Here is a 17,678-nt window from a genome sequence, read left to right as displayed (position 1 = left end):
GGAAATACCTCTGAAACTCCGCAAAAGATCGATTTGAATTTCATTGACAAATCTGTTTTTGAAAACTGCGATTAAAATAATTCAGGCACTCGGATGTGTTAAATTTGACCTCCATCACAGAGAAGTTGCAAATGGTTAATTTGAGGATTGGCGAAGTCAATCTTGGGCCAACTTCGGAGTAACGGTTTTTTGTTTTAATTTTTGTTGTTGTTATTGAATTTAAGTGTATCCTGAGACTGCAAAGCAAGTAGATTTTTAAAAAGTTGTTACCGTTCACAAATGACTTCTCTATAGGATCAGAATTATCTCACTACTTTACAATCAACCCAAATTGTAGGAGGAAAAAAATAGATGCCACAGGTAATAAAGGGATTGTAACCTCCATCCATCTTCCTCATTTGTTTGTTCATTTATTCAACAAATCTTTATTTATATTTATTTTTTTTCCCCCAAAGCCCCCATAAATAGTTGTATGTCATAGCTGTACATCCTTCTAGTTGCTGCATGTGGGACGCGGCCTCAGCATGGCCGGAGAAGCGGTGCCTGGGTCCGCGCCCGAGATAGGAACCACCGGCCGCCAGTAGCAGAGCGCGTGCACTTAACCGCTAAGCCACCGGGCAGGCCCTCAACAAATCTTTATTAAGCACTTACTTCCCACATGGGACTGTCTTTAATTGACTGTATAAGCTAATGTTATACTGTAAACCTGAAAATAAATTAACACCAATAAAACATCATTTTGTCTGTTTTATTTAGCAGGGGATCATTAGAGATTTTTAAAAAAGAAAAACTTTAAAAATTGCTTCCAAAAGTCTAGTGTGATGATTAACAGCATGGACTTTGGGGCCAAATAAACTTGGGATCACATCCCAGCTCTGACGCTTCCACGCATGTGTGACCTTAGCCTTCCCTCCTTAAGGCTCATTTTTCTTATTGGTATAATGGGGATTATAATCTTGAGCCTACAGAGTTGTTGTGGGGGTTAAAAGTAATATAGAATTCTGGGGTTGCTGGGGCAACCTAAATGTGTAAAATGCACTCCCATTTTACAGACATTCAGCAAATATTTATTGAGCCCTTGCTAGGGGTAAGTGCTTGTCTCTGCTCTGGTGAAGAACGTGAGGCCCTGAGGTGAAGAGGTATGCTGATACAGAAGGGACTGGGCTCAGGACATAGAGCCCCCAGGCTCTCCCGTGAACAATAAGCTATTCCGTGTCCTCAGAGCCGTAAATGTGAGAAACACCACCACTCTGATGCTCTGGCCTCAGCAGCTGTGTCCAGGGCCCAATCAGTTTGGCTATCAGCCCACCCTTCTCCTCCAGCTCTGGGATAAAACAGCACAAAGCTCTTAAGCCCCTGGCCAGAGAGCAGATTCTGTCCCCACCCCCACCCCTACGCACACAGTCCAGGTCACTCAATTCTGGGGAAGAGCAAGGACTTAGGGAGCAAAAACCAGGGGAAAGTAGGTCACAGCAGGAGGATGGTAATCCCCCTGATGGCTGGCCAGAGCAGTTGGGCCCCTGCTCCTGGCCACGCACTAAGAGTGGCTCTGAGAAGATTCTGGTGGTCTGGAGCCCCAGCACCATCATTCCCAACAGTATGCCCAGGGTGAGGGGGCTGCCCCAAGATGACACATCCTCTGCACTGGGGTCATTATCAGTCCAAGCTCTTGCTGACTGTAACACTTCCTTTGCTGGACTTAGAGATTCCATCTTTCATTCCACACACTCCCACAAGTGCACTCTTTATACCCAGCCCAACGTTGGGTGCTGGAGACACAAAGAGGACACTTGGAGAGTCCACAGTGGAGAATTCTGACCCAGACCCAGACAGTAACAAGTCAGTGCTATCAGTATTGAGCGAGAAGAGAGCCCAGGAGCTATGTGGACCTGTAGGAGGCTTCAGATTCAGCTTGGAGTCAGGTTAGGGAACCTTTCCTGGAGGAGGTGACACTGAACAAGAAGTAGGAGCTCACAAGGAGGAATGGAGGAAGGGTATTCTGAGCACAGAGAATAGATGTACAAAGACCCAGAGGAATAAGGCTGGCCTTCCCTTCTGGAAAATTCTGGTGGTCAAAGGTGGGCAGGTCTAGCAGAGTTTTTTTCCTGAACTTCCTTTCAGGTGATATGAGATGTGTAATGGTTGAGAGAGAGAAGTGGGAATAAAAGTAAAGATGAATGAAGCACAGGAGCAAAGATAGGGCAGAGAGGGAATTAACTGAGGCATCTGAGCTAACGGGAATGGGAGGGTGTTTGAGAAGCATGGATGAAGTAGGGCTCCTACACACCTGGGTGGAGGTCTCTGGAGCCTAAGCAAGGGTCCTATCAGGCCTCATTCTGTCTTGCCGGCAGCAGTCTCCCAGCATGGGCTTTAGTGTAAACCTGGCCTGCCTAGCTCTTGGACACCCATCCCTCCCTCCCTCCCAACTGATTCCTTTGGGCCGCTCTTGTAAAACCAATTCCAACTCAGCCCCACCTCTCCTCCACCACTTGTAAGTTTCACATCCTTATCTTCTATCACTCCCTACCATGCTCCTTCTCTGAAGCCTCCCCTGATTGCAGGGACCTACATGAGTAGGTAGATCACTTCTCTGTGCTACTACAGAGGAGAGCTGCAGGACTAGACTGAATCAAGGGTGGGCAGAGCTGGCTTATGCAGGGCCTTGTAGACACTGAGAACGAGCTTAACATCAGGATCAGTTTTTCAATTTAGAAAATGGAGAATAAAGTGGAAGAAGTGAGAGTAAAAGCCAATGAAGAGGCCGTGGCAGTGCTCACACAAGTTATGGGGTGGTGGCTTGGAATAGGGTCCTGGCAGTGGTGGTAGAAGACTGATCAAAAGAGGATCTCCCCCTCTCTGAGGCCTCCTCTTTCGCTCAGGATTCTGCCGATGCTGATTCTTGCTCCTCCTCTCCTTCAGGATGAGCAGGGGCTCCTCACACCACACACTCATTCTGGAGCTTTCAGAACACCTTCTGGCATTGTTTTGACTTCATGCAGCACACCTCTTCTCAAAGAACAAACTTGTGAAGAGCAGAGGCCAGAGGAACCCTCATTGTGACCCCAGTTTCTGCAGCTCCAGGTCACCTCAGGAACTTGAATATAGACTCCAATAGAAGCTCCCCACCTTCTGTTCCTTTTATTTATTTTATTTTATTTATTTATTTTTTTGTGAGGAAGATCAGCCCTGAGCTAACATCCATGCCAATCCTCCTCTTTTTGCTGAGGAAGACCGGCTCTGAGCTAACGTCTATTGCCAATCCTCCTCCTTTTTTCCCTTTTTCTCCCCAAAGCCCCAGTAGGTAATTGTATGTCATAGTTGCACATCCTTCTAGTTGCTGTATGTTGGACGCGGCCTCAGCATGGCTGGACAAGCAGTGCATAGGTGCGCACCCGGGATCTGAACCCGGGCTGCCAGCAGCAGAGCGCACGCACTTAACTGCTAAGCCACAGGGCAGGCCCCCCCACCTTCTATTCTTTTTTTTTTGTTTTTGGTGAGGAAGATCGGCCCCGAGCTAACATCTGTTGCCAAACTTCCTCTTTTTTTGCTGAGGAAGAATGGCTCTGAGCTAACATCTGTGCCCATCTTCCTCCACTTTGTATGTGGGACACCACCACAGCATGGCTTGATAAGTGGTGTGTCGGTCTGCGTCTGGGATTTGAACCTGCGGACCCTGGGTCACTGAAGCGGAGCATGCGAACTTAACCACTATGCCACTGGGCCGGCCTGCTCCCCACCTTCTGGGACAGGCTTCCCTCAGATGGACCAGGACCCCAGAGAGGGAGAGGACAGAGCACTTAGTCTGAGCTGTGTCTTGAAGGCTAAGGTGGTAGTTCAGCAGAGGGAGGAGGAGGTGAGATGGTCAGGAGCCTGGAGGCTGGAACAACCTGGAGAGCGGGCTGGACAGGCTGGGGGAGGTGGTGGGGAATGATGCTCCACCACCTTACAGAGCCCCTATGGACCAAGATAGGAGGAGCAGGCAGGGCTAGGAGTGCTAGCCCTGGAGGACAGAGAAAAGCTGTACTTTCTGGCAGATCTCAGGTCACCACAGAGCTCTTGGAATCTGCACTCAGTGGAAAGCTCGGTGCCACCCCTGGGAAATGAGTGTTTGTAAGGAGAAAGATTGAGTCCCCTGTGGCGGACTTCGGCCCCTCCCATCCTGACTTGGGGATCAGCTTCTGGAAGCCTCCACCCCAGCCAAGTGGGCCGCAGCCGGAAGAAGGGAAGGAGCTTCGTACAAATATAAATACCTTTAATGAAAGCGCATTGCGCTCTGCAGAGCCCCGACGTTAGCCGCTAGAGCAGGGCTGGAGGCAGCGGCGCTGCTACCCGACCGGTTGGCTAGGCCAGAGACCCCAGGAGGCAGGCGAGCGCCAGAGCGGCCGCCAATAGCGGGGGCGCGGGGGCCGGGGTGGGTGCGGGCGCTGTCGCCCGCAGCGTCTCCTGGTTGGTCTCGGGGCCCGCGCCACGCTCCTGGACACGCACAGGAGCGCCGCACAGAGCGTGCAAATTATCCGGGTGCGGGGCCCGGCGAGCTTCTTGCTGTAGCGACTCCCACACGGCGGCCGCCTCCTCCGGACAGCCCGACAGGACTCCCGAGGCGCAGGTGTGGAAGTCATTCCAAGACCTGTTAAGGGCGTTAGGGTTAGGGGAATTAGGTGGGGCGAGGAGGCTTTGGAATGGTAAGGAAGAGGTTAAGGCCCTGAGGGCGGCGGGGGGGGGGGGGGGGGGCGGTCAGGCCGCTGCCCTGGCACCTGCAACCTGCCCCCTACCTGCAGACGGTTTCCAGCTCGCCTCCGCGGCCCATGCCGTCCCCTAAGCGGATGAGACACTCGGCGAAGCCCTGGTATATGGTGTCACAGCGGCCTGGGCCCGCTGTGGCTGCTGCCAGGGGAGATACAAGGACTGGGGGTGGGGATGGAGAATGGTTGACAGGATGAGCCGGTCCCACCCCCCAAACCCCAGGGGTTTGTTTACCTGGGTGCACTCTGGGGACGTGACTCAGCATGAAAGGGGCACCCCAGGGAATTAAGGGGCATGTCTGGGGATCACCTGCCTGGCCCCCTTCTAGGCAGGACCCCAACAGGATACATGCAGGGGTGGTGGGTGGGAGTGTCGCACCCCAGGGATCCGCTCTTTCTCCCAGCTCCTCGGTCCCCAGGTAGCGTGACGATGGTTCAAGCGAAGGAGTCAGGATATGCTGAAGGGGGGCAGGGTCTGGGGCCACACGGCCTCTGGCATCTCAAGTCTCTCTGCAGCCTGGACAAGCTTTGCTTGGCCTTCCCATCCCGTTCCCAAAGACAGGTGTTTTTGGACGGATGAGGCAGGATAGAGGGGGTCAGGATCCAGGCCAGACCCTAACAGAGGACCTCGGGGATCCCACAGCTGATCTAGGAGTCCAGCCAGAGTCCATGTCTCCCTTTATCAAAATGGGGGCTGCAGAATTTCAGGGTGCTTCCACCACAACTAGGGCTCAGTTCATGCCCCTCACTTTCCATCCTGAAGTCACTGGCACACGTTATCCCCTCTCTGGAGCCCTCATACCTCCTCTCCACCCTGGCTCCCAGCGTTCAGAAAAGGTGTGCCCCAGCTCCCAGATATCCTATACCCAGCCTGGCGAGAGGGTATGCACTCTGGGCCAGGTCCAGCACGCCCGCACTCACCGAGTGGTGGCGGCGGCGGCAGCAGCAGCAGCAGCAGCAGCAGCAACAGCCCCAGCGCACGGGGCGGTTGCTGGCGGTGGTGAGAGCAGCAGCAGTAGCAGCAGCGCATCATTCCCGGCTGGGAGCCTAGTGCCAAAGCCAGCAGCTTGGAGCTAGCCCTTCAGCCCAGCTCCCGGAAGGAGGGACTGTGATTGGATGGGAGCCGGAGGCGGGGCTCCAAAGCAAGCCGTCGGCCCCGCCCCCAGTACCCAGATTGGCAAAAGAGAGCGGAACGACCCCCCAGGGGAGAGGAGCCCAGGGTACAGAGCAATGATGAGCTGACCCCCAGGGCCCTCGCCCCGGAAGATGGGGAGGGGAGATCTGGGAGGGCAGTTGTGCAGATGAGGGTCGGTGTCCAGGCTGCTGGGGTAGGTTGGCCTAGACAGAGCTCCACACAAGGAGAAGAGAGGAGGCAGGGAACAGAGGGCAGTTAAAGACACACCAAAGACACACCAAAAGCACACACTCCATTTTATTCCAAAAGCATTTAATTGAATTTCTCAATGTTTTTCAAAAACAAAAAGATCCAAATTGGAGGTAAAAAGGAACATGGAAAATTCAACTCAAGTGGTGTCACGATCTCGGGGTCATGCTCCAGGCATGGCAGAACCCAAGAAGGCACAATACCCACCCTGGGCCCAGCCTAAACCTGCTGGCTACCACAACCTGTAGACCACAGCCAGTGCTGCCCCCCTCAAATACCCCAGAGGTGGGAGCCTGAGCAGGTAAAGGGCAGGCATGACCCTGCTTTGGCCTAGGCCTGTCTACTGGCCTTCAGTGCCATCCCACCTCTGGGCAAGGCAGGCTTAGCTAAGGGAGGCTGGGGGTCACAAGGCCATGCAGCATGAGGCTGAGACGCCGGGCCGCTTTGCCAAGTGAGTTGTGTGGCTCGGCCTGCAGGAACTGGAAGAGCTTCTGGCGCACCTGGGCCATGACGGAGCCCATGTGGTCCCGAGTGATGGGGTCACTGTGGTCCAGGTGCATCACAGCCTCTTCCAGGTAGCTGCCGGTGGAGGAAAGGGACAGGCTATAGGTGGGCTCCAGCAGACGGGAGCGCCCCCTGGTGGCACTGAGGCCCAGAGGGACAAGTGAGGCCTCTAAGCCTAAGATGGAGGGTGCAGAGGGGATTGGTGGAGAAAATTAGGGAGGGGAGTCAGGCAGCAGTAGGAGTTTCTGCTTTGAACTGCTCCCGGACTTTCACCTCATCCTATCTCCTGGTCCCTGACTGCGCCTACTTACCTTAGCTTGAGGTCAGTTCGAGTGCCAAGGTCAGAGGCCAGCTGCTGGATGAGAGAAAGGAGCACGGGCTGGGAGAGTGGGCAGGGTGGCTGCCCAAAAACCTGGCCTGGGTCCACAGTTTCACACACGTACAGCACTAGGTTCAAGTCAGCAGCTGTCAGAGCCTGGGTAGAGAACAGCATTTATAGCTAATGTTAGGATAGAATGCGTGCTTGTCTGGCTGTGTGGCCTGGGAGGGGATAACCATAGAGTAGGGTACTGAGGTCTCCAGAGGGGGATGCTTAGAGGCCCAGATAGAGCACTGTAGGGCTGTGTTGTTACTCTAGAGGATCAGGAAATGTTTGCTGAGAAGGGTGGTCATGAAGCAAGGTGGGGGAGGGTGAGGTAAGAAGAAAGGGATCCAGGGTCCAGGCAGAGGGAAAAGCAGGGGAAATGGCCTGGAAGCGAAAGAGGACCAAGAACAGTCCACTGGGGCCAGACCGCCCAGAGCCTGATGGGTAGATTGGAAGGTACCCATGTGGAACAGTATGTGGGCCTTGTCAGGAGACACTGACCCTTACCTGGACCTAATGCCTCTCGTACCTGCTGGAAGGCCTGATTGAGGTGGCCCTGCTGCAGCAGCTGCAGGATATGGGCTTGCTGGGCCTGGCAGTCGAGGTGGGCAGCAGGGACAGGTGTGCCAGCAGCTGAGCGCATGGCCTGCATGATGCTAGAGGTGACGGCAGCCTGCTGCTCCTTGAGTGCCACACTCACCTCACCCTTCACAATGCGTTGTACTTGTGCTAAAATTGACTCCTGCAGGCTACAAAGGGAAGTGAGGGAGATAATGTAAACAGAGCCTGGTCTGGCCCTTTCCAAACCCACCACCTTGCCCAGTGTCCTGCTCACATACCTGCCCACAGCCACGTGCAGCTGGTGCTGCACCTCAACCCGAACGCTGCTGGACACCGTGGCCGCCATCTGCTCAGTGGCACCCTGCAGTGTGCTGACTAGGCCCCGCAGCTGAGCCAATACAGGCTCCCGTGCCTCCTGCTCTCGTGCCTTTCGGCTCTTCATATGGCTCTCTAGCTGCTGCAAGTCTGAGATGTGACCATGGGGGCAATGAGAGGGATGGTGAGGAAGAAGGGGATAGCCCCTCTCACCTTCGGGCATATGACTCCACTCACATTCCTGTGTGCCCAGTCGGAAGCTATCATTGATCTGCTGGAACATGGCCTGGCAGCTCTTCTCAAAGGCAGGCAGCACCACACTCTGGAAGGCTTCACGGTAGGCGGCCTGCATTGGCCCCTGTAACGTGTCTGCAGCTGCTCGCGCGATGGCATCTGTCAAGTTCTGGGGGTAAAGGGAGGGGCCAAGTTGAAAGCCTGAGCCCAAGCTGGCCTGACCAGGCCCACCAACCACCAACCTCCCTCATCTTGGACCCTACGGCACCTTGGACTTTAGCAGCTTGGAGATATTCTCTTTCATGCTACCCTCCACGGCTGTGAGCTTGGTGGCCACTGAGGTGCTCAGCTGGCCTGCCACAGGCTCCAGACTCCTAGAGACACCTGGGGCAGGTGAGGAGGGAGAGGTGGAGCCATGAGAGGAAACTTGACAGGTAGTGGGCGCCACTCCCACCTGGTCCTCCCGGAAGAAGTCTCCATGCAAAACTCACATGGAGGCACCGTCTTCTTGATCTCGTCTCGTATGCTCCGCTCCAACCGCCCAGCCATAGCTGAAGATAGTGCCTGGGACAGCTGTTGCGTCAGCTGCTCCTGCAGCTGCCCATCCCGCTGCTGCCCCTCGGCTAGTGCCCGCTCCAGCCGCCGCTCTGCATTGTAGCTAAGGAATAGGCCTGGAAGAGGTCCCATATCCCTTCCTGGGCCAAGAATGCTATGGCTGCCCCTAGCCCTATGCCATACTGTGCCACCACCCACAAGGATACGCTCCTGCTCATGTCGTGTCTCTAGGGCACGTTCTACGTGGCCCATGACAGTGCTCTGCAGGCCTTCAAGTTGGGTGCACAGACGCTGCAGCAGCTCTTCTTGGCTGTGCCGCAGCTCAGCCAGCTCTCTCTGCTGTTGCCAAATTAGTGCTGGCCAGTCCTCAGGAAGCTCTGCCATCTGCCAGTAGCGCCAACGGTCACACGATGCCTGCTCTACCCATCCTCACACACGAGACCAGGGAATGGCCTACAGCCCTTCCCCACCCTCACAGGGAGGAGTCCCACAAGTAGAAAGGTTGTTTCCTCACTTACCTGGTGCTCCATGAGCAGAGATCCCATGGCCAAATCCCTGCCATAGGCGAGAAGCACCTCAGGCCATGTCAGGCAGGCAGTCTGGGAACCACCCCACCCCCTGGCCTCAGAAACCCCCTACCCATCATCCTTCTTGCCCTTCCTCTTGAGCTTGGGTGAGGCTCGAGGGGATCCCTTGGTCTTCCAGTCCTTGGCCGGCAGCCGTGGAGTGGGAACTTTGGTACCAAAGCCCCCTGCAGCAGAGGCAAGGCTGGCTACCTCATCATCATGGTCACTGTGGGAAGGGGAGGTAGAAGGATAAGCGCCTACCCACTTGCTACCCATCCACCCTCGTGAGAGAATGGTGTGGGGTGCTGCCCACCTTTGCTCAGCACTGGCGTCCTGGCTGTCATGTTGCTGCAGCAGGTGATAAGGTGGTCGGTGGAAGGTCAGGCTCTTGTGCTTTTCCTGGAGGCCATTCCTGGGGCTGGGGAGACAGGCTAACTTATCAGTGGATGACTCTATCTGAAGCCCCTCCCATCAGCACACTTTTCCCCTCCGAAGTTCCTCACCTCTCTGCCAGGCTGCTGCAGGTCTCACGAGTAATGTCTGGTGCCGTAGGCCAGACCTGACTGTCAGGGGCTGTGGCCTCCTGGGTCAAGGCCACCTCCAAGAGGGAAGGGGTACTATGCCGATCCCCATCCCCAGGGCCTCCATCTAGGCCAAGCTGGGGGCCAAGCTCAGGCCCTGGTCGGGGCCGTGGGGACAGTAGATGTAGCGCTGAGGCAGCTGAAGCCATACTGTCTGGCTCAAGGCCCTCAGGAGCAGAGGAGCCAAAGCCACGGGACAGGGCCTCAGATGCAATCTCAGGGATGTCCTGGGATAGGGCAGTGGAAGCTGAGGAGATAACATCCGGGGAGCGAGTGCGGCTAGGGGAAGCCTGGGGTAGCCCCAGGGGCTCCACTTCCTGCAGCTCCAGGGATAGTGCAGAGGCAGCAGTAGGCACCTGAAGTGGGCCAAAGATGGGAACTTAGGTAGTAGGAAAGGGTAGGGGGAGCACAGAGACAAGGCACTGGTATTTGTAGTGATGAGAAATGGGACAGCGGGGAAGAGGGATGCAAGTCAAAAATGGCCACAGCCCAGGAAGAGAGGAGGTGGGGATGGAAAGGCTGAGAAGCTGCCCTCCAGGAAATATGGGAGGCTGAGATGACCTCAAGGGAAACATGACCTCTACCAGCTGAGGCAGAGCAGGACCAGCAGACAGGGTGCTACGGGAGGAGACTGCCGCCAACCTTCCCACTGCCATACACCTGCTACTGTGTAGTTCACACACACCTATACACGCACCTGTCCAGGCCCCTTGGGAGTCAATTTGTCAGCTGGACCTGGGAGCAGGCTGGGTAGGAGGCTGCGTGGGCTTGCCTGCAGGCTACTGCTACTGCTCATTGTCAGACTGCCATCCAGCTGCAGCTTGGGGCTCAAGGTCAGCTCCTCAGGTGGCCTGGTGGCAGGAAGGCTGAGGAGTAAGCAGCCAGAGCTTGGCATCACTTGGCACCAGCCTCTGCCAACCCCCAACTCTGACTCTCATTTCACCTGGGCAAGGAGGGGTCCACAGCCGAGGTACTGCTCATGGCAGACACAGCTGTAAGAGAGGAGCTGCTGCTGCTGCTGCTGTTGCTGCTGCTGCTACTGCTACTGGGGGATGCAGTGATCTAGGGAGATGCAGAGAATGAGGGCTTTGGCCTGTGGTTGGGGCATTCTCAGGTCCCCCTACCCTGAGTCCCACACCCCTCCCCCAGCACACCTGCTGCAGAGAGGCGCTAGGTGTCATGAAGGCGTCAGGTGTCATTAGCTTGGGCTTGGTCTCACTGCTTAGACTGAGGAAGTCGGCAGGTGCAGGCAGCTCCACGATGCGTCGGAGGTCAGGCTGGGAGCCGTGAGCAGCTGACCCCAGGCCCTCGGAGCCCAGTTCAGGCCGAGACTCTCCAAATGCTGTGGGGGGAAAGCTGACACTTGAGTCACATTTCAGACCTCGGTCAGTCTAACCTGCTTCTCTCTCACTCCTCACTCACCAAAGTCTTCATGGGCAGTGTGGGTGGGGAGTGGGGCAACCACATCAGGGTTCAGCTGTGGCTGGAAGCGGATCTGGACATCTTGCAGTGCCCTACAAGAAGAGAAGGGGAGAATAGGAGAGGGCTCCAAGGGGCTAGAGTCAGTACAGTGGGGAGGGGCACAGACAGGGCACAGGTGGGTCTCCCCAACACACTCACTTAGTATGCACACAAAAGAGCTTGATGAGCACACCGGCTGCAGACTCCATGGCACCAGCTCCGTGGGTCCCATCTGCAAGGATAGTGTGGACAACTAAGCCCCTGGCCCTCTGTGCCTCGGCACTCCCCAATATACCAACATATATCCCCAAACCTGAGCAGCTCACCAGCCCCTAGGCTGTCATTCTCTTCCTCAGCAGGCAGCACCTCAGTGTGCCGCAACCGGCAGCGACTCACAACCTGGATACCGAAGCTCAGCACAGGGTGGGTGAGAAGGAACTCAGAGATGGAGCTGAAGCAGGCACGGCCCTCCTCCTGGTTCTGTAGCAGCTCCATCACGTAGAGGACCTGCACAGGCAGTGCATTCATAGCTGAGCTCAGCTGTGAGAGCTATGGATGTGCCACACATCTCTGCCCTCCCTGATGATACCAGCTCTGCTCAGGGTGCCCCCACTGCAGCCTACCTTCCGTTGTACATCGCTGAGAATCAAGTATTCTGCTGACAGGTCCAGGCAAACCTTGAGGCTGGGGGGCACACTCACTGAGTTGAAGATATCTGGGGAGAAGCTAGGGGCCACAAGGCAGGATGAATGAGACTGAGAGGGTGGAAAGAACCAACAACCCCAACCTTGCCACCCTTGCCCAGGCCCCTAGCCCCTGCTTACCGAATGGTCTGCAGGCAGGTCCAGGACACCGTGCACCACATCTTTAGCTCCCGATTCTGGTCAGCGCCAGTAATGAGGAACCTCCAGAAAGGGACTCTGCAAAGCAATAAGGCACTGAGTGGCTGGCTGGGCCCCCTGCTGGGAGCCCAAGATCCAGCCCACCACCCACCTGCCTGCCCACTCACTCACTCAGGGTCCTGTTTCTTGTGGTTGTCACAGAACAGGAGGCAGGAGAGGGGTCGCCCATCATGTGGCTTCCACTCATGCAGACACCTGCAGGCAAGCAGATGAGGGGCCTGAGTGGGTGATCTGGTTTCCTACCTGGGGGGGTCCCAGTCCCTCAGGCCCTGGCTTACCTTGGCTCATCCTGGCCCTCAATGTAGATCTGCCAGAACTTGACAAAGCCATCATGGCTTGCGGTAGCCAGGACAGTCCCATCAGGGGAGAGTGCTCCTTCACTTAGGCGCTGGGAAGAACCCAAAGAGCCCTGCTTTGCCACCTGACTAGAGGTAGGAGCAAGCTCTTCTCAGATGAGGATGGTAGTGAGCTGGGATGACCCACAGTGAAGCCACATATTTGTGTGAAAGAATGAATGAATGGGGGGGTCATAGAGAAGACCAGACCCGTGGGGTGCAGCCTGGTTAGGTGTGAGCTCCACAGGTGAGGGTCACTTTGTGCTCAGAGTCCCCACGGGCAGAGTGCCAGTAAAGATGCCTCAGCAGCTGTGGGTACAGGGAACAGATGTGGGACATAGGAAGTGGGGAAGGCAGGGGAGGCAGTCAGTTGCGGGCTTACTGTGCTGTGGCCTTTTACTACGATGAAGCCCTGCTTGATTTGGCTGACATCCACAGGCCAAGTGCTGTGATTGGAGCGCAGCATGTCCAGGTCCCAGACCTCAGCCTGGAGGGTACAGGGAGGTGAGTGTTCGGCCCATGCCCACACCATGATTATTCTGTCCCCTCCTCTCCCCCCAGGCCCAGCCCCCTCACCCGGTCCTCATGCAACAAGGCCACCGTTGGGCTGCCCTCCTCACAGCAGTCCTCACTCTCCTCAAGGATGAAGGGGCACCAGATAATCCTGCGGAAGTGGTTCAGTGGCGTGCCCTCTGGCTGCCGGATATGAACTAAGATCTCTTCTCTGAACAGGGTGTTAAGGGCTAGATAGGTGAATGATGAGGTGTGTCTGGCAGCGTTAGTTCCACCCACCTTTCTTCAGTCCCCCATCCCACCCTAGGGGAAAGGATACTGAATTTTGCCATTAACCAGAGCCAAGCGCCACACAAACAGGTTGCCTGCCTCATCCAGGCAGGCCAGCTGTGGGGAGTTGAGGTGTGCAAAGGCAAGATCAGCCACGCTGCCTGTAAAGCCCTTGAGCAGGGTCCGCTCTGAAGTGCTGACGCTGATCACCCGCACCATCGCTGAGCCATTGTTGGCAGCTGGAATCAGGTGAGCGGTAGGTCATGAGTGAGTATCCAGGCCCAGGCAGCAGCAGAGAAGCCCTGCCCTTGCCTGTCTGACACCACCATAGTTTCAAGCTCAGTTTTCCCACTTGGCCTCCCAAGGCTTGGCAGAGTTAAGGACAGCACAGATAAGCCTTCCATCGTACCCGATAACATCTGAGTGGCCTGACACTGGATCTGCATCTCTGGGGCTTCTAGCAGAACATCTCCCTCCTCCCTCCTGCCCTACTCACCCCGAATGGCATAGGCCAAGAAGGAGTTGGACACAGCAATCAGGTTACCATAGTAGTATTTCTGCTCCCAGTCATACTTGGCGACAGGCTGGATTTTCACCTGAGAACCAAGGGTGAGGAAGGTCATAGAAGCTGAGGGCTGGGACAGCTTTCCTGGAGCCTAGGTGGTCCCCAGCATCCCTGGGGACAGGAGAGGCCACATGTGTGAGCCCAGTTACCCATTCACAACTCTTGGGACCAGATTCCCACCGAGATTTGGCAGCCAACCCTGGCTTCCTGAGACTGAGGCACGCTACCTGTCTATCAAATGGTCCCCATAGGAACTGGCAGCATGGGAGGGGAGAGGGAGAGGCTGAGTGTGCCCCCATCCACCATACATGCCACAACATCCTGGTGCCCACCTTGTTGCTCCCCCGTGCCTTGCTTGAGATGCTAGAGTCACTGCTGGCCACAATCTCCACCTCCTTGGCCAAAATCCCGATGCAGGTGGAGCTGTCGTCTCCTGAGAGGCAGCTGCAGGGGGAGGTGCACAAGCTTGACTCTTGTTCACCCAAAGTCTCAATACGCAGGGTTGGGAGGAGGAGAGAATATAGCTACTCTGGTGAAAGTGTCATGTCCTAGATGCCTAGCTCTGCCTGGTCCATCGGTCCCCAAACTCACAGCTCCCCTTGCTAACCTCCTTCCTGTGAATAGGCCTACTTCCATGCTAAACCAGGAGCCCAAACTTCAGATCCAGGCCAAACACTTGGGCATGTCCTTGCCCCTCAACCTAGTGCAAACTCAATGTGGTTAAATGCTCCACCCCCTGTCATCTAGTGGGGAAGCAGCAGAGGCCTCTCTCTCCCCCATCTCATGCCTTCAGCTAGCAGATACCCCAAAGACCCCATCATCATCACTGCCATCTCCCAGACACTCACATGACCTGCTTTTCCTGCAGATTAATAGGTGGCATGGCCCGGAGACTAGGCTTGTTTGTTGAAGTACCATCACCTGAGCAGAGGGGGTCTGGGACCAGGAGCCCGTTGAGATCCCCATTGTAGGCATTAGATGGCCGCTGGCTCTCGGCACTGGGGCCTGGGGACAGAAAGGGCCACTCTGATGAGGTTGCTCCACCTGCCCACTGGCCTGTCCTGCAGAGCTTCATTCAAGAACCATGGGGTGCTCTAGGAACACTCAACTGAGGAGAAGGGTCCTTTGTTCATCTCTCCAGAAACACTAATGGTGAACCCAGTTTATGCCAGGACGAAGGATGAGCATAAGGCTCTTCTACCTGTGGGAGGGGGACAAGCCATCAAAAACCCTCTGACACCAATGAATACTCAGGCCCAGGTCAGCACAGAGGAACTCTGTGGGAGGGCATGGGAAGGATCAGGACAGACTTCAAGGGGGAGCCAGTGTGGCTGGAACACACAAACATGGGAAGGATGGAGGGGAAACAAGGCTGCAGAGGTCTCAGGTATGGTGCTGGGGTGCTTAGATTCTCCCTGTGGCAGTGAGAGCCACAAAAGAATTTTAAATGAGAAGGTGATGTGGTCTATGGTCAGAGGACTGACTGCTTTAAGCCAGCATGCAGGATAGTTGAGAATCTGGGCGAGAGATACCAGGGCCTAGACCAAGGTGGCAGGGGTTGGAGAAGAGAGGATGGACTCCTAAGGAGTCAAAGGACACTGATAAGATGTGGAAGTAAGAAAGGAAGGAGCCTACCCCACACAGAAATGGCTCAGAAGAAGCAACCTTGGGCAGGTAAACTTAGGAGAAATGGACATGAAGGAGATGGACAAAGAAGAGAGAAACAAAGAGGAGGAGTTGGGGTAGGGGGTGGAGCCAGGGAACACCACTTCAGTTGTTTGCCATCAGCTGACTTTCAAGCACCCTCACAGGCTCAGACACCACTCCAAAACTCCCAGGTGGCAAGGAGACTAGGGATCCAGGAACATGGCAAGTTTCTAGTCACATAACAGTCTGGGGTCTGACATGGTCCTCCAGTGAGAGGAGACAAGTAAGAACTACTTGGCAAACAGGAGAATCAAGTACCAATCAATAAATAAGGAGTTAAAAGGAAAGCCTCCAGGCCGCTTCGCCCACTCTCCCTCCCAGGCAGGCTACCACGAGGACAAACAAACAAGCTGCACAAGTTGGCCATGTCAGGCTCTACCAAACCTTAGTGGAGTCTAGTCTGCAGAGCAGCTGATGACCATGAGAGGCCCAAGCCAAGCTCCTCAGTAAAGGGACCACACACTCCAGGCCTGGGGCAAAGGGCTCAGTAGTTTCAGGCAGCAGATCAATTCTCTCAGGGAGTAGGGAGTAGCTAAACCCAACCAGAGTGAGCACCAGTGCCTGCTTCCAAAAGCAGCCAGTTTGGGCCTCCCAGCAGGTTTAAGAGCAGGGTCTGAGGAAATACCACTTCTCAGCTCTGGCCACTGCACACCCCCACCACCATCACCAGCCAATCTTCCAACCACTTCAACTTTTCACTGGTCCCTGAACCTGCCAGGAAACTTTGGTACCTTCACACGTGCTATTTCCTCTTTGTAGAATGCCTTTCCTGACACCCAAGTTGCCAATCATATTATAAGACCTAGCCTAAACACTGTCTCCTCTCTCTCTGATCTGTTCTCAGGCACTCTCCAGCCCCCACCCCACCACAACACCAAAACACCCCTCTCTTTCAGTGACGACAGCACTACATGACAACCTCCTTAGTTCTCTGTGTCCTGGGGGCTCTTTGAGGGCAGGAACAGCTCTGAGGTATCACTGCAAGCCCAAGTAAAGTTTAAATGAATGGAAATAAACTAGGGCTTGCAGATGTTTGTAGCTTAATCCAGTCAGGGCTGTGCAGTCTGTGATTTGCCTTAATCCCAGGAAGATCATGGAATTGGGGCTGGTCACATTCCTCCTGAAAATCAATTTCAGAACAGTAGTCCTGGAATCTGCATTCCAGAAGGAAGGACAAGTTGCAGAAGGGGATCTACAGCTCCTCAGCACAGTGCCTAGGTCTAGACCCAGAACTTGGCATACAGAGCCCAGACTTTAGGCCTCTGAACTATACGGCAAAAGGGTAGGGAACCCGGGCCAGTCTCAGGAATACTAGAGACCTTGGGGCCAGGACACCAGGGGAGCCCTGCGGATTCAGAGAAGGAGCCTCACCTTCAGCCAAGACGCTGAAGGACGAGGCAGAATGGCCTGGCTCCGGGATGAGAAGGGATCGCACCTGGGGATCTACGCCCTTCGGGGAGCACACTCAGGGTTTTACTGCTTCCACCCTCGTCTACCCTCGCTAGCCGAGAGGATGCAGAGCCAGTCCTGAGGGACCTGCGGGCCCTGAGGACTCCCAGGCCTGCGCCGCCCTCCTGCCCGCTCGCCGAGGGCCCACCCTCGTTGTCTTGTCTCACCCCCAGCGGGCCGGTCCAGCTTGAGGATGTCCCGCAGGTGCTGCGTGGCGTCCTCGATGTCGATGCTTGCACAGGAGGAGGCCATGGGCCCAGCCGCGGGTACCCCGTCTGCGGTGCGTTCGTTTCCCTGTCGCCGCGCACCGTCCAGCCGCGCACAGCCCCGCCGGGGCCAGACAACCGAACGCCGGTCACTACACTCGTTCCACCCGTGACCCACAAACCGCCGTCTGCGCCGCGTCCCTGAGCCCCGCCAACCCCACCAACCGCCTCCACTTCCGGCCCGTCCGACCTCGGCTCCCGGAACCTGCGCTGGACGTAGAAGAAAGGTTCCGGACTCGGGGCGGATGTCTCGCCCCTCCCAGAGCCCGTCCCCCTTGGCGGCCCAGGCCCAATGCCGACAGGGTCGGAGGGAGTTCCGCAGGGCTGAGGCAGAGTAAACGTCCACATAAGCGCCCCCCAAAGCCTTACTCGCCTCAGGCTATCCCACCCGGTCCATGTCCCGT

General features: G+C 55.8%; 2 protein-coding genes across 4 annotated transcripts; both read right to left on the bottom strand.

Moving 5' to 3' along the window:
* Positions 1-4,235: 4,235 nt before the first annotated feature.
* On the bottom strand, positions 4,236-6,122 carry NRN1L (neuritin 1 like). Of its 2 annotated transcripts, none has more exons than XM_058528068.1 (3): positions 5,664-6,122; positions 4,773-4,905; positions 4,236-4,627 (listed from the first exon to the last, which is right to left on the bottom strand). In XM_058528068.1, the coding sequence occupies exons 1-3, from the start codon at positions 5,773-5,775 to the stop codon at positions 4,342-4,344; spliced, it is 531 nt and encodes a 176-aa protein (XP_058384051.1). In that variant the 5' UTR covers positions 5,776-6,122; the 3' UTR covers positions 4,236-4,341. The 2 variants fall into 2 exon arrangements, with proteins under 2 accessions (XP_058384051.1, XP_058384052.1); XM_058528069.1 differs by having other exon boundaries at positions 4,773-4,884.
* Positions 6,123-6,159: 37 nt separating this feature from the next.
* EDC4 (enhancer of mRNA decapping 4) lies at positions 6,160-17,437 on the bottom strand. Of its 2 annotated transcripts, none has more exons than XM_058528066.1 (29): positions 17,176-17,437; positions 14,701-14,857; positions 14,185-14,296; positions 13,784-13,883; positions 13,337-13,526; positions 13,081-13,228; positions 12,887-12,991; positions 12,448-12,557; positions 12,281-12,364; positions 12,092-12,187; positions 11,891-11,993; positions 11,594-11,774; positions 11,427-11,499; positions 11,229-11,320; positions 10,961-11,148; positions 10,750-10,868; positions 10,504-10,672; positions 9,729-10,162; positions 9,539-9,643; positions 9,299-9,451; positions 9,178-9,214; positions 8,866-9,043; positions 8,596-8,751; positions 8,373-8,488; positions 8,108-8,273; positions 7,834-8,020; positions 7,524-7,743; positions 6,942-7,105; positions 6,160-6,705 (listed from the first exon to the last, which is right to left on the bottom strand). In XM_058528066.1, exons 1-29 carry the CDS (start codon positions 17,258-17,260, stop codon positions 6,513-6,515), a joined length of 4,221 nt encoding a protein of 1,406 aa, XP_058384049.1. In that variant the 5' UTR covers positions 17,261-17,437; the 3' UTR covers positions 6,160-6,512. The 2 variants fall into 2 exon arrangements, with proteins under 2 accessions (XP_058384049.1, XP_058384050.1); XM_058528067.1 differs by having other exon boundaries at positions 10,504-10,657.
* Positions 17,438-17,678: the final 241 nt, after the last annotated feature.

This window comes from Diceros bicornis, chromosome 32 (assembly GCF_020826845.1).
Source record: "Diceros bicornis minor isolate mBicDic1 chromosome 32, mDicBic1.mat.cur, whole genome shotgun sequence".
Classification (NCBI taxonomy): Eukaryota; Metazoa; Chordata; class Mammalia; order Perissodactyla; family Rhinocerotidae; genus Diceros; species Diceros bicornis.
This window is presented reverse-complemented; position numbering and strand designations above follow the sequence as displayed.

Coding starts and splice junctions, on each gene's coding strand:
- EDC4 (XM_058528066.1), bottom strand. CDS start 17,260: ATGGCCTCCTCCTGTGCAAGCATCGACATCGAGGACGCCACGCAGCAC. Junction 11,775..11,890: donor TCAGCGATGTACAACGGAAG/GTAGGCTGCAGT, acceptor CTGCCTGTGCAG/GTCCTCTACGTGATGGAGCT. Junction 11,321..11,426: donor CTCTTTTGTGTGCATACTAA/GTGAGTGTGTTG, acceptor CTCTTCTTGTAG/GGCACTGCAAGATGTCCAGA.
- NRN1L (XM_058528068.1), bottom strand. CDS start 5,775: ATGATGCGCTGCTGCTACTGCTGCTGCTCTCACCACCGCCAGCAACCG. Junction 4,906..5,663: donor GCCGCCGCCGCCACCACTCG/GTGAGTGCGGGC, acceptor CCCCACCCCCAG/TCCTTGTATCTCCCCTGGCA. Junction 4,628..4,772: donor GAGCTGGAAACCGTCTGCAG/GTAGGGGGCAGG, acceptor CGCCCTTAACAG/GTCTTGGAATGACTTCCACA.